At 34.7% G+C, this 11,732-nt stretch overlaps 1 protein-coding gene and 1 long non-coding RNA gene across 2 annotated transcripts; both read right to left on the reverse strand.

Annotated features, from left to right (window-relative positions):
• Nucleotides 1–3,378: 3,378 nt before the first annotated feature.
• LOC113306579 (bystin-like) lies at nucleotides 3,379–7,260 on the reverse strand. The gene is made up of 10 exons (XM_026555513.1): nucleotides 6,855–7,260; nucleotides 6,638–6,764; nucleotides 6,480–6,531; nucleotides 6,067–6,394; nucleotides 5,418–5,497; nucleotides 5,107–5,154; nucleotides 4,733–4,879; nucleotides 4,378–4,450; nucleotides 4,207–4,279; nucleotides 3,379–3,827 (listed from the first exon to the last, which is right to left on the reverse strand). Exons 1-10 carry the CDS (start codon nucleotides 7,179–7,181, stop codon nucleotides 3,757–3,759), a joined length of 1,326 nt encoding a protein of 441 aa, XP_026411298.1. The 5' UTR covers nucleotides 7,182–7,260; the 3' UTR covers nucleotides 3,379–3,756.
• A 1,656-nt stretch (nucleotides 7,261–8,916) lies between these two features.
• Nucleotides 8,917–10,232, reverse strand: LOC113333801. Its single transcript, XR_003352370.1, has 2 exons — nucleotides 9,893–10,232; nucleotides 8,917–9,288 (listed from the first exon to the last, which is right to left on the reverse strand). It is a non-coding gene; the product is annotated as an uncharacterized LOC113333801 (long non-coding RNA).
• Between the last annotated feature and the right edge of the window lie 1,500 nt (nucleotides 10,233–11,732).

Below are 11,732 nucleotides of genomic sequence, written 5' to 3' on the forward strand. Positions count from 1 at the left end.
TTAATTGAAAATGAAACTGTAGTAATACGTTCCATAATCAAAGCATGAGATTTCCCTGACACACCCATCACACGCAACATATCGTCCCGGAATTTCCAATTTACCCAACCGTATGCCTTAGCCATGCCTAGTTTCAGAGTAAAAAATTCATTAGTACAGTTATTTGTAGAATGTAGGAGATCTTTTGCAATGAATATATTATCTAAGATTTGACTACCAGGTAAGGCATCTGACACCAAAAGACGAGATTGTTTATGAATGGTTTTAAACTATTAAAAAGTAATTTTGCTACTACTTTTTAAAGGCATTCCAAAGTGCAATATGCCTATAATCACTAGGTGTTGTTGGACTCTTCATATTTGGGATTAAAGAGATATGGGTATGGTTAAGACGATTTGGAAAACGAGCATATTGAGAGATAGACTTTATTAATTTCATAACATTATTACATACAATTGAACAATAATTTTTATAAAAGGTTAGAAAGTACCCATCCGAACCAGGAGATGTATATGATCCCATCCTTACAATAACATCTTATACTTCCTTAGTTGTAGGTTCTCTAAAGATATTTTCATTCTCCTCATCTGAAATTAAAGTAGTATTTGTATAATGGCTGAGAGATGCTCAATGAGAGGTTGCTGAAATAACTTTAAAGGTGTTTCACTAAATCCCTCGCAATTTGATAATCTAAGTAGAGTTTTGTTTTTGAATATGGCTTATAATATTATTTCTTCTACATTGTTGTACAAACAAGTGAAAGTGTATATTATATATGTCACCAGATTTAGCACTATTATGTTTCATACGTTGTCCCAATATGTTGCTTTCATGAACAAGTGGTCATTAAGCTGGTTATTGATTAACTTTTCTTGTTGAATAGTTGCAGTATGAGGTCTCTATGATTGCACTCTCAAAAGTTGATTTTTAAGCTTTGTAATTTTGTATATCTCACACATCCAATTGTTGTATGGCTCCAATAAAGAAGAAAAAAAATCCAACTTGAGTAGTTTGGCTTGGATGTTCTCATCTGAATCTTGAGACCAACAATCCCTGACTTTATCTTGGAATTTTGGTTGTGAAATTCAAAAGGCTTCAAATTTATAATTGTGTGAGACTCTACCAATGTTTCTAGAAGTGTTCAACAATATAGGAGCGTGGTCACTTGCAAGTCTGGGAAGATAAAGAACTTCAGCATTTTAATTACAAATACACCATAAGCATACGATGGCGCACTATAACCTAGACCGACTAGATGGTTCTGTTAATAAATAAGTTCAAGTACGAAATATTTGTCTCCAGAACTGGTAGATCACCAAAATTTCCTCGTCCTGAAGAAACTGCATTGAAATCCCCGATGAAGCATTTACTGACATGCACACGCTAAACTTTTTGTGAAACATTAAGCCAAAATTTATTTTATCTGTATTTCTTGGAGGACCTTAAATACAAAAAAATATGTCAATCTTGTCTTGGTCCATCATTATGTACGATGGCACGAATAAGATTTGAAGAAGAATAATATACTATTTCAAATGTTAATAGAATCGTTCCAAAGTAATCAAAGACCGTCACTTCTATCCACATACGACACAATATGATAATTTGCATAATCAAATTGATTTTATTTTTTTTAGATGAAGACTCTTTAGCTAAATTTTTTTCTAAATGAAAAACAATCGAATGATTTGTACCTCTGAGGAATGAGTGTAAGCTCTAATTGTTGGGATATTCCCTAGACCCCAACAATTCGAAGAGAAGATCAACATTAATCATATTTAAGATGTTAATTGATTTATTTATTTTTATTTTCTTTTCACATCCCTTTATATATTTTATGTTCTCCTTGGTTCCTATAACAAGTGAAAAATATTTTCACTAGCAATATCGGGAAGTATTACTCGTCCTTGTTTTCCTAAACCTAGGAAAGTAGTGTTTTAAAAAAATAAAATAATAAATGATGGAAGAAGACTAGAGTATGTTTGATAATAACAACTTTTGAAGAACTACCTATGCTCACGAAATAGAGATCACTAATCACTAATTACACGAAAAATCACTAATATTAAACAGATATCACTAATTACATGAAAGATGTTACCGAATGATAGGAATTCATATTCAACCTATCCTTTGTATACTTAATGTGGAAGCAGAAGATGTAATTTTTTTTTTTAATTTGTTCGATAATTTGGAAGAATCGGGGTTATTTGATTGAATTGTATTCTAACGGTGGTTAGTGCTCAATATTGATTGAGCAACTTGGAAATTTGTTTGCTAGCTCAGTTAATAAGGTTCTTATGTTATCTTTAATATTTGGGAGGGAAATATCAAATGGGGTAGCTTATGTTTATTTATGTAACTCCGGAATTGTTTCAAATGCCAGTCCCTCGTCACTTTTTGTAAATATTTTTTCTAGATAACATATATATTTTCACTTTCGATTTCATTTTATTTATTGTTAATAATTCACAGTGAATTGATTTAAGAGGATCAAGAAACAAATATGTTGGCCTTAAAAAATAATTTTAATAAAAAACATAGACAAAAAAATATAGATTTATTTTCTAAATCCTCTCTCAAGATGCGAACATATCTTGAATTTAATATCTAATGGCTAAAAATTGCATCCTTACTTACATAATCCGTCTCGGCCGGACTTAAAAAGCTAATTTAACATTTTATATATAATTTTTTTGATGCAAATTTAACTTTTTATATATTTTCAGAACTTCGGACGAACTGATATCTCTTGATTATTGGTGGACCAAACCGATTTAAACCGGCGCAAAAATGGACCAAACTATTATTTTCCTTGTACAAATCCCCATTTCCTTCTTAAACATCACCACTAGGAATAGAGTTGTCATCCATAGCTTGGAAATATTGGTACGCAACTGCGATTGGTTGGTAGGGTGTCTGTGTGTTTACTTTCATAAGCTGTCTAGTGGTGCAAGCAAACAAGTTGTTAAATTTGACAATCTTGTGAAGACCATACAGACTTTTTCTGCCACTTTGTAATTATTAAAATTCTGAAACTGATTCGGGAAACTGATTTTTGGATTCTTAAAAGAGACACATACAACAACGTATGGAGAGAAGATATGGATGTTTGGTTTGTTGTCACTCACTGCATTCACGAAATGGCCACAAACTCGCTTCTTTTTTCCATAAGAAAAAGGCAAATTTTGGTAAAATAAAGTACAAACTCTAATTTGCTAAGATCTCGACTTGCATTGAAGATTCAGAAAATACTCCCCATCTTAAACACAGTAATCTCATGTTCTACAGCATACAAGATTACTTACATGAGAAAACTGTCTAAAGCAAGTGATCCATCTTACAATCACTTGGCTTGGCTAGTGGTTCTCTCTGATGAAGTTTTTGTAAAATGAATCTCATTCAAAAAGAACTCGAGACCTCTGGCACAGATTTACCCGAGGGCTCAGTCAGTATATGTATTGCCTTACCCCACACATTGTTTCAAAAATTAGAAATAAATAACATTTCTATCAAAAATAAATAAAGAACACACTTTGCTCAATGATAAATAAAGATTGAGTTATACCTTAATAACGGAAAATCATAAAGATTGGTCTTCGGACTCAACTAAAAACCTCATATAACTACGAAAGATGCTTCAAATATCGAAGTATTCCACATTATGCCTTGTATTATCAAGTGACCGGATACAGAAATTATCAAGCACATCCGGACTGGTACTTCCCTATGGAGCTTTACTGATCGCCAGGGTACTCATTCCTCTTCCATTGGAACTTCAGGATAGTTAAACCGATCTTCTTCAATCGGCTTTACAACAGAAGATGGTACAGGGATGTCAAGGAAACAATAGATGATGATGCATATGATGAGTAATTATATTATACTCAAGCAGATGTGAATGTGCAACAAAAAAGATGATTGTGTAAGTCAGATGCCACAGATGGGGCAAATGCAGGAGAGATTAAATGGTTGCCAAATATCAGCTTATGAGTTTCCATAAGAACCGGAACACAGGGTAAGCTGCAGTGAGGGAATTGAGCATTCATCCGAGCCACTTACTTCTAAACTCTACATTTAAAGCACCTAATTCGAGTCCAAAATTAGAGCCAAATGGAAAAAATCTTAAATCTTATACTAGAAATCCCAAAGAAGGATGCGATTATGTTAAAAAATTCATTATTTTGTATTTGTTAAAAAGGATATAGATAGACATGGGATCTTCCTTTTCACCACGGTTTCGACTGTTCATTAGCTCCCTCCTGATTTCTTCTGTAACCTAATTAAATGGGGAAAAAGATAACAGCATTAAGTTACCTTCACAAGAATTTGATAGCAAAAGTCAGTGTACCAGCTGGAGGGGATTAATGTTCTTACCATGTAGTGTTTCTGGTGCTGAACTAGACGCTCAAAGTTCTCTTTATCCTCTTTCGTTAGTTCATTCTTGTACCTGTTTGGAGTTGATTTCATTCAGAACATATAAATACATGCGAGAATAAACTAAATCCAGAAAACTAACTGATATGAAAGACTTGCGAAGATATTGACTATGCATGCATTCGCTGAAGGAGGAGAGTATCATTAAATAAGTACTAAATATCCCAAAATAAGTACTAAATATCCCTAGAAATCGTGATGCTTTTCCAATACCCTCTCATCTTTCTCTCTTTCTGCGAGAAATACCTCCCCACTCGCAATTTGTGTTTCATAAGTAATAGAAGAATATACAGACCTCTGGACAAATGATAGAAGAGACTGGTGCCATATTACAGGCATGACCCTTGAATCTTCAAGAAATCTCATAAAGTGAGCAACAACAGCATCGAGAACACGGTAAGGCAGGGCATACTTCTTATCGAGAATAAGCTTTATGAAGTAACTGCAACAGTCATAGACAGTGATTTAAAATATAGTAATAAAATATAGTTTTAAATAGGTGGAAGCAGATGATATATTTTTCTAGATCGCAATACATACTAGTGAATAGGATACTAATCCTAACTATTAGCTGTGAAAAATGTAGAGAGTAAATAGCAGTTGAGCTTCATTTAACATGGTTTTTAAAACATAACAGCTGTTTACTACTGGAAAGATATAGATCAATACCTTGTGGTCCCACAGTACTCCATTTCCGCGAGCTTCATGAGTGCCACACTATACAACAAACAGAATGTTATGTAAGCCAACTATAATATGCTGTGAAATTTGAGCTTCTAGCAGGTACATGGACTGAATATAATATTCTAACACAAGCTAGCGATTCTAAGACTTCTAAACCTTTCAAAAGTAGATGACACTTGAAAACCATTTTAAGACTTCTAAAGCTTCAAAATGGAACGGTCTTTCAAATGAGATCACCAAAAGGAGTTTGACTGTAACAATCCAATATTTCACACCCTACAAAGAGAGAACAATACCTAGAATGAAGCGGGGGAATAGAGACTTTCTGAATAATGCTTCCAACAATGACAGCCTCCCTAAGATTGCAAGTCCCTGACTGTATCAGAACCTTTTAGTTTAAAAGAACTAAATGCACCCATTTCATCAAAAATAAAATAAAAAATCAAATAATAAAATGAACAGGCTCAGTAACTTGGGTTAGAGAAGCAAGAAGAGAAAGACCATAATTTCCTAACTGGCTCCAAAGTAAAAAAATGGCAGCTTAGAATAGTAGAGGCCCAAGAATACTCTAATTGATTAACGTAGTAGTATCTAACTCACAACAGGTGACTTCAGTACTAGAATGTTTGGTATTGTCTAGTATGGCACCACACTACATCTACCACCATTTTTGTTCAGGAAGTAACACAAAATGTTTTAAACATGTATGCTAAAAGTATATCAAGTGACTAGAATATTTGGTGAAAATGGAATACTGTACTATTGGTTAAAATGGTAAAAATGAATAACAGAACACAGGAAATCTCACTTTTCCGTTCCTTGATACAAAGCTTGAAATTAGGGAAATAATCTATGAACAAAGATCACAAGGTAGCTAATTACATCATTAGAGGCATATCATAACTGTCGGTAGAGATTCCTTTTAAAGCATTTATGGTTTCATACCTCACAAAGTGGAAACAATATCCCCTTGTTGAAGGCTGCTGGCTTATAGAGAGCCTTTTTTAAAGCTTGAAAAAGAGCAAAATGGAGTCTCTTATTCTTTCTGATGTCTTCTCTAATTCGAGGGAGCAATACAAAGGTGTAGAATCTCTGTGCCTTTTTCGGGGTCAAATTGGAGGCAAATATTCTTGTAGCCTGGTAAACTGCATTAGGGGACCACTTCTCTGGTTCAGTCAAGTAAAGCACATCCTCCCAATGTTGCATTGCAGGAATGTGTTTGAATGCTTTTGGAATTTTCCCCGTAGTGTATCTACTAAAGAGTTTTCCAACTCTGCGTTACAAATTTCATAGAATCAAATGACAAATCCAACTAACAATGGAGAATCTGAACCATGAAAAATAAATTGCTCTAGTACCCTTTATATAAGTCTATGATAGAGTTGTCCAATTTAGGAAGCGGCCTCGGTTCTGTACCAGAAGTTCAATCAAAACAATTAGCAATTGGCCAGGCAAACAAATTCAATTCAGAGGCTAATAATCATACTCATTAAATAAGAAATGAGAAATTCATTACCTGAAGAGACTTTCTCATCGCTCTTTTTAATTTTGTTTATAATAAGGTCGGACAACGTGAGCGGATTACCAGGTTTCTTTAACATAAAATGCTCTAATATTTCCATTTCTTCTTCATCCACTTCCTCCTATACATATACTCAAACATAAACTTTCAAAAGTCTAACAAAAACAAAATTGAAAATTCATATGAAAAGAGTAAACAAACTCAAACTCACTTCCAAACCACCATTATATTGGCTTTGAGTTTCAGATAGTCCATCTAATAGGTCATCATCATCATCACTATCATCTGAAACGGCATCAACTTCATCATGAATAGAAGAGAAAGGATCTTCTTTTTTCGCTTCATCGTCTAATTCCTTCTGTTGAATTAACGCTTCTTTCAAGATTTTCGAACTCATGTCTGTTGAGATTTGTTTCTCATGTTGTTGATGTTGCTTGGGGGCACGAGAACGTTTTTTGGACACAGAAGAATAAGATTCATCTGCAAGAAAAGGTTGTTCATGCTTTTGCTGTGCTCTGTCTCTCTTCTTCCCCGCCATTGTTGAAAGCTTCAAAAGTATACACCAGGAAAGGAGGACTGCTTGTTCGAGAGAGGTTTTGCTTCGACTAAGAAAAACCCTAAATAAGCTGAGAGGAAAAAAAATTAGGGGTATTTTGTAATTATTATCAGCTGCCCTACTTAGTTGCTGGGTGGGAATAACCATCGACGGTGCCCTTATCAAAACAGTTTGGACCTTAGTAGCCGGCCAGAAGCGGGAACGGGGTCGGGGTCGGGAGCAGGATCGAGAACCGGAACGAGAGAATCGTAAGATTTTCAAAAAATGAAATTCAAGGAGAGAGTCGGGAGCGAATTACGTTTACTTATGTTCCTAGTTTTCCAAACTTATAAATAAAAAAGAAGACAACAACATATAACATTCAGAAAAACTTAATGAAGTACCTATTTTCTTTTAGTTTCCTACAATCTATTCTCATTGATGCTTGTCTATCCTGTGAACCCTGGGTCGGAAGTGGCATAATGTATAGACGTGTAGGGGAACTGAGAAGACGGAATACTCATTAGTCTAGATAAACAGTGACACTAACTTCTTAACAAGATAAAGACTAAAACTAACTAGATAAGTAATACAAACGTTATATGGTTATATTAAAGCTAACCTAATATATAAAATATATAGGAGCTAGATATATGATATACTAGAATATATGTGAAGCTATGAGAATATACGGTTAGTATATTTAGCCAAACATAATTAGATATGCTTCAATAAGATGTTTATTACAGCCGGAAATTGTGAGTTTTTAACTGAAACGTTCCTCCCGTATATATTAGGAGTGCTTTTCTTTTTCGTCAGGAGTGTGTTCCCCTCAAGATTTTCGCTGAGGAACGCAAATTTGCGGTTCTCACTGAGATTCGTGATGACTCTTCACGTTCCTGGCTACTAAGGTTTGGATTCGGGGTCAGGTTCTTGAGCAGCGATAAACGGTGCAACGCTTGGGGCACTGAACCATTTTGCTCACCACTACATCCCGTAAGAGATAGTTACCCTTCAGAGTGACGTTCCTTATGGCTGCGAAGAGTTGTGACCACCTGTCTCACAAAAAGTGACATTTTCATTTTTGTTTTGTACAAGGCTTACAATCTTAATTAAGATTTTCTAATCGGTTCGCATTTAACATTACTTGTGATGCAAACCTCGATAATTTTCGAGATTTGTGTAAGATGATCAGTTTTCAGTAGTTGATTCAATCCCACCAGAAATCGTTGATGATTCCACCAGAAACTGTTGATGAAGCTGAGATTGGTGCCGAAAGGCAAGGGTACATGTAAAGGCACTCCGACGCTCAAGTAAGGAAATGGCATCATGCAGAGGAGAGAAGGAATATAATTTGCATACCCATTTGATTTGGAATTCAGCCTCAAAAAAAAAACAAAAAAAAAAAGAAAATCTAACTGGGGGTCGGTAATTATCCTAAGGTAGGTTCTTGTATTCCTTAGCAAATGCTAGTATTTGTCGCATTTGCAACCAGCATGGTTATGGCAAAGCGGCAAACATAACTGGCTAAGTGACATATTTTCAACTTAGTCCATCGAGATGGAGTGTTGACCACTCAATATAGTATAAGTTGTCCGGTGATATACCATTCAATGGCTACTTATCAATCGTCATATAAGTACTCGATTTCAACCTCATTTCGAATCATAAGTCACGCCTTATTTATACTTCTAAATCTCTCACTCAAATTTGTTCTAATTTAAAACAAGATTCACCATTTTCACCCTCAGCTTCTCTGTAATTCACTATTTTTTAATTTTCTGTAATATGGCTTCTCAATCTAACTCCCAAAACCACCTGAAGTAACAAAGTTCGGGTGTATGGGGGCCGAAGATGAATGCATGCAGAAATTATATTTATTTTACACAAGTTGATATCAATAGTGCACATCAATATGTTTAAGAAATGCTAGCATTAATAATCCCGGTGCAACTGGGTTGTCAGGTTACTTCGTTATAATCAAGAGCTATTTTGTGTTTCCTCCCCTCCCAAGATCGATAATTAGCGTTTCCTCCTCAAATAGATCCAAATTAGTGTTTCCTCCCATCGTTAGTTTTTTTATCCATTTCTTGGTTAGCTGAGTCAGCACCTGTGCATATGTGGCAAAAACAAAAACCATTTTAGTAAACTATCCAAAATACCCTCACACCTAAAAATAATGATATCATATTAACGGAGACTTTTAGTCTTCTTCTTCCTTTCCTATCTAATTAGATCTTCATCATCTCCCACGTTCGGCTGTCGGTAGCAAAACTAATTTTACAATCAATAGCAAAACGACGATCACCCAAGAAAACACAATTTGAACCCTGTTTCACAATCCTCAATTTGTTTCCTTCTTAAGTCTCAACACATCAAACTTTCCAAAATTTATTGAGCTAAAATACACTAAAATTTCCAAAAAATTTTGAGTTGCAGTCTTCAATTTCACCATGACCCAATTGCATAAACGCCCAATTACATAAAATTTCATATAAAAACCAAGCCTAAATCAACAAAAACTAGAAAAAAATTGCAAATCCATTCAATCGAGGCAATCTAAAAATTTGATATCAACAATCAAAATTCAAATGATGAAAAAGAGTTTGGTGATACCTGGGATCAAACAAACTGCAAACCGATTCCACCGCGGCAAACCAAGATTTTGAAAACAGAAATCAAATTTCAAATGATGAAAAAGAGTTTGGTAATACCTGGGATCAAGTTCAGGAACATGTTCTTCGATCTGCTTCTGTTTTTTGTTCAATCGTTGCAGAAGATTTCGTTTAGCCCCAACCATTTTAAATATACAACGGAAGAAAAAGGAAACCCTAGAACTACATAGAACCAGTGGAGAAGAGGTTAGTTTGATTGAGAGTGAAATTGATGAATGCTTAAGAGTCCTAGTTTGTTAGATATCAATGGGTTGTGTATGAATTTGGTTTTGCAGGAAGGATATTTAGTAAAGAACTAGACGAATTCCAACAGAGTTCTTTCCGTCACCGTCTGTGAAATGGATATCACATGTTCGAGAGAAGACCTAAGTGACCGGATCACTGTTGTTATATTTCTAAAAATGAAATAGGATGTACACGCATATTTCCCATAAATTTAAGAGGGTATTTTGGGTACACTATAAATAATAATTTTAAATTTTCCACGTGGACAGTGCTGCTGACTCAGCTAACAGAGAAATGGATGGAAAAACTAACGATAGGAGGAAACACTAATTTGAATCTATTTCGGGAGGAAACACTAATTAGCGATCTTGGAAGAGCAGGAAACACAAAATAGTCCTATAATCAATAATAAAATAGCCATATATGTTGATGCAGTGATGTCGATGTTCATGTGGAACGAAAGTATCAGAATAATTGGCACCACAAACACGGAAATAAATTTCCATTCGAAAGTAGTTACTATACCTCAAAAAGTGTTGTCAAATATAATCTATCCTTTCTAGCAAATTTTGCAGCAGAAAGATCACCGTACATTTCTTGTCTTTTAACACCAAGTTCACAATCATCTCAACCAGCTTCAGATAATCCATTTTATTCACTAGTTACCACAACAAACACAAACTCCAACTTAAATGTCAACACTCCTAGTAAGAGAAAACAATTAAGGAGAAATGCGGTAATATCGGTGAGAAATTTAACCCATGAAGGATAAAGCTCTTAGAGTTTTAACATGCGGGATTTTATGAATCATCAACGAACATTCGATAAACAAAGAGCACTTGAGCGGAAACAAATGAAAGGGAGATGAAAAGACTTCGTCAAGCTCAATTCAAATTTGAGGTAAACTGTGACAAACATAAGATTTTTAATGCAGACACTTCAATAATAAGTGAGCGCCAAAAATATGTAAGTGAAATGGAATGTAACAAGTTGACAGAGAAGATGGAAGAAAAACGTAATAAGCAAAATTTGCAACAACAGTTTGGAGATCATGAGCAAGACGAAAATGATGATGATCAATATGAAGATGACAAAGTATAACTACTACAGTTATAATTGGTGTATTAGTTTTACTTAATTCTTCAACTTTAAAATGCAGTACTTTGAGTTATTTTAACTTATCTCATTTTGATTGAAGTGGTAGTTTTTTATTACTTAAATTTTGAATCATATAAAAAAAAACTTAGAAACACATAACAACATAACCCACATACTGACAAAACGAACATCCCATTAAACTAGCTGTTTATGGGCAAAAACCGTTTTTGCTGATTTTGGTAATTTCGGTGAGTGGGTGAGAAACAAATCTAAACTCTAAACAAATGTACTGCACGAGAGTACTTTAGATTCGAGAGATCAATCTATACAAATATGGCCTAAACCAAGAAATGGTCGTTCCGGATTTGCTTCGGTCACAAAGAGGAGGAGAATGGCTAGTTTAGGGAGGGAAGCGAAGAGAGTGTTGAGACCAGAGCAGTTCTGGAAGAGTAGTACTTGACTTGTATCAGAAGATGAAAGCTTTGAGAAAGCTAGCAAGAGTTGTCTTTCTGAGTGTTATATTTCTCCCTGACCAAAAACTTGTGTTTTGGTGGAA

The sequence above is a fragment of the Papaver somniferum genome, chromosome 1, assembly GCF_003573695.1.
Source record: "Papaver somniferum cultivar HN1 chromosome 1, ASM357369v1, whole genome shotgun sequence".
Taxonomy (NCBI): Eukaryota; Viridiplantae; Streptophyta; class Magnoliopsida; order Ranunculales; family Papaveraceae; genus Papaver; species Papaver somniferum.

Bases quoted from the DNA above. Each gene is read 5' to 3' on its own strand.
- LOC113306579 (XM_026555513.1), bottom strand. From the start codon at position 7,181: ATGGCGGGGAAGAAGAGAGACAGAGCACAGCAAAAGCATGAACAACCT. The intron at 6,395-6,479 runs GTACTAGAGCAA...TTTGTAACGCAG, and splicing joins ATCATAGACTTATATAAAGG to AGTTGGAAAACTCTTTAGTA. The intron at 4,880-5,106 runs GTATTGATCTAT...TGACTGTTGCAG, and splicing joins GAGTACTGTGGGACCACAAG to TTACTTCATAAAGCTTATTC.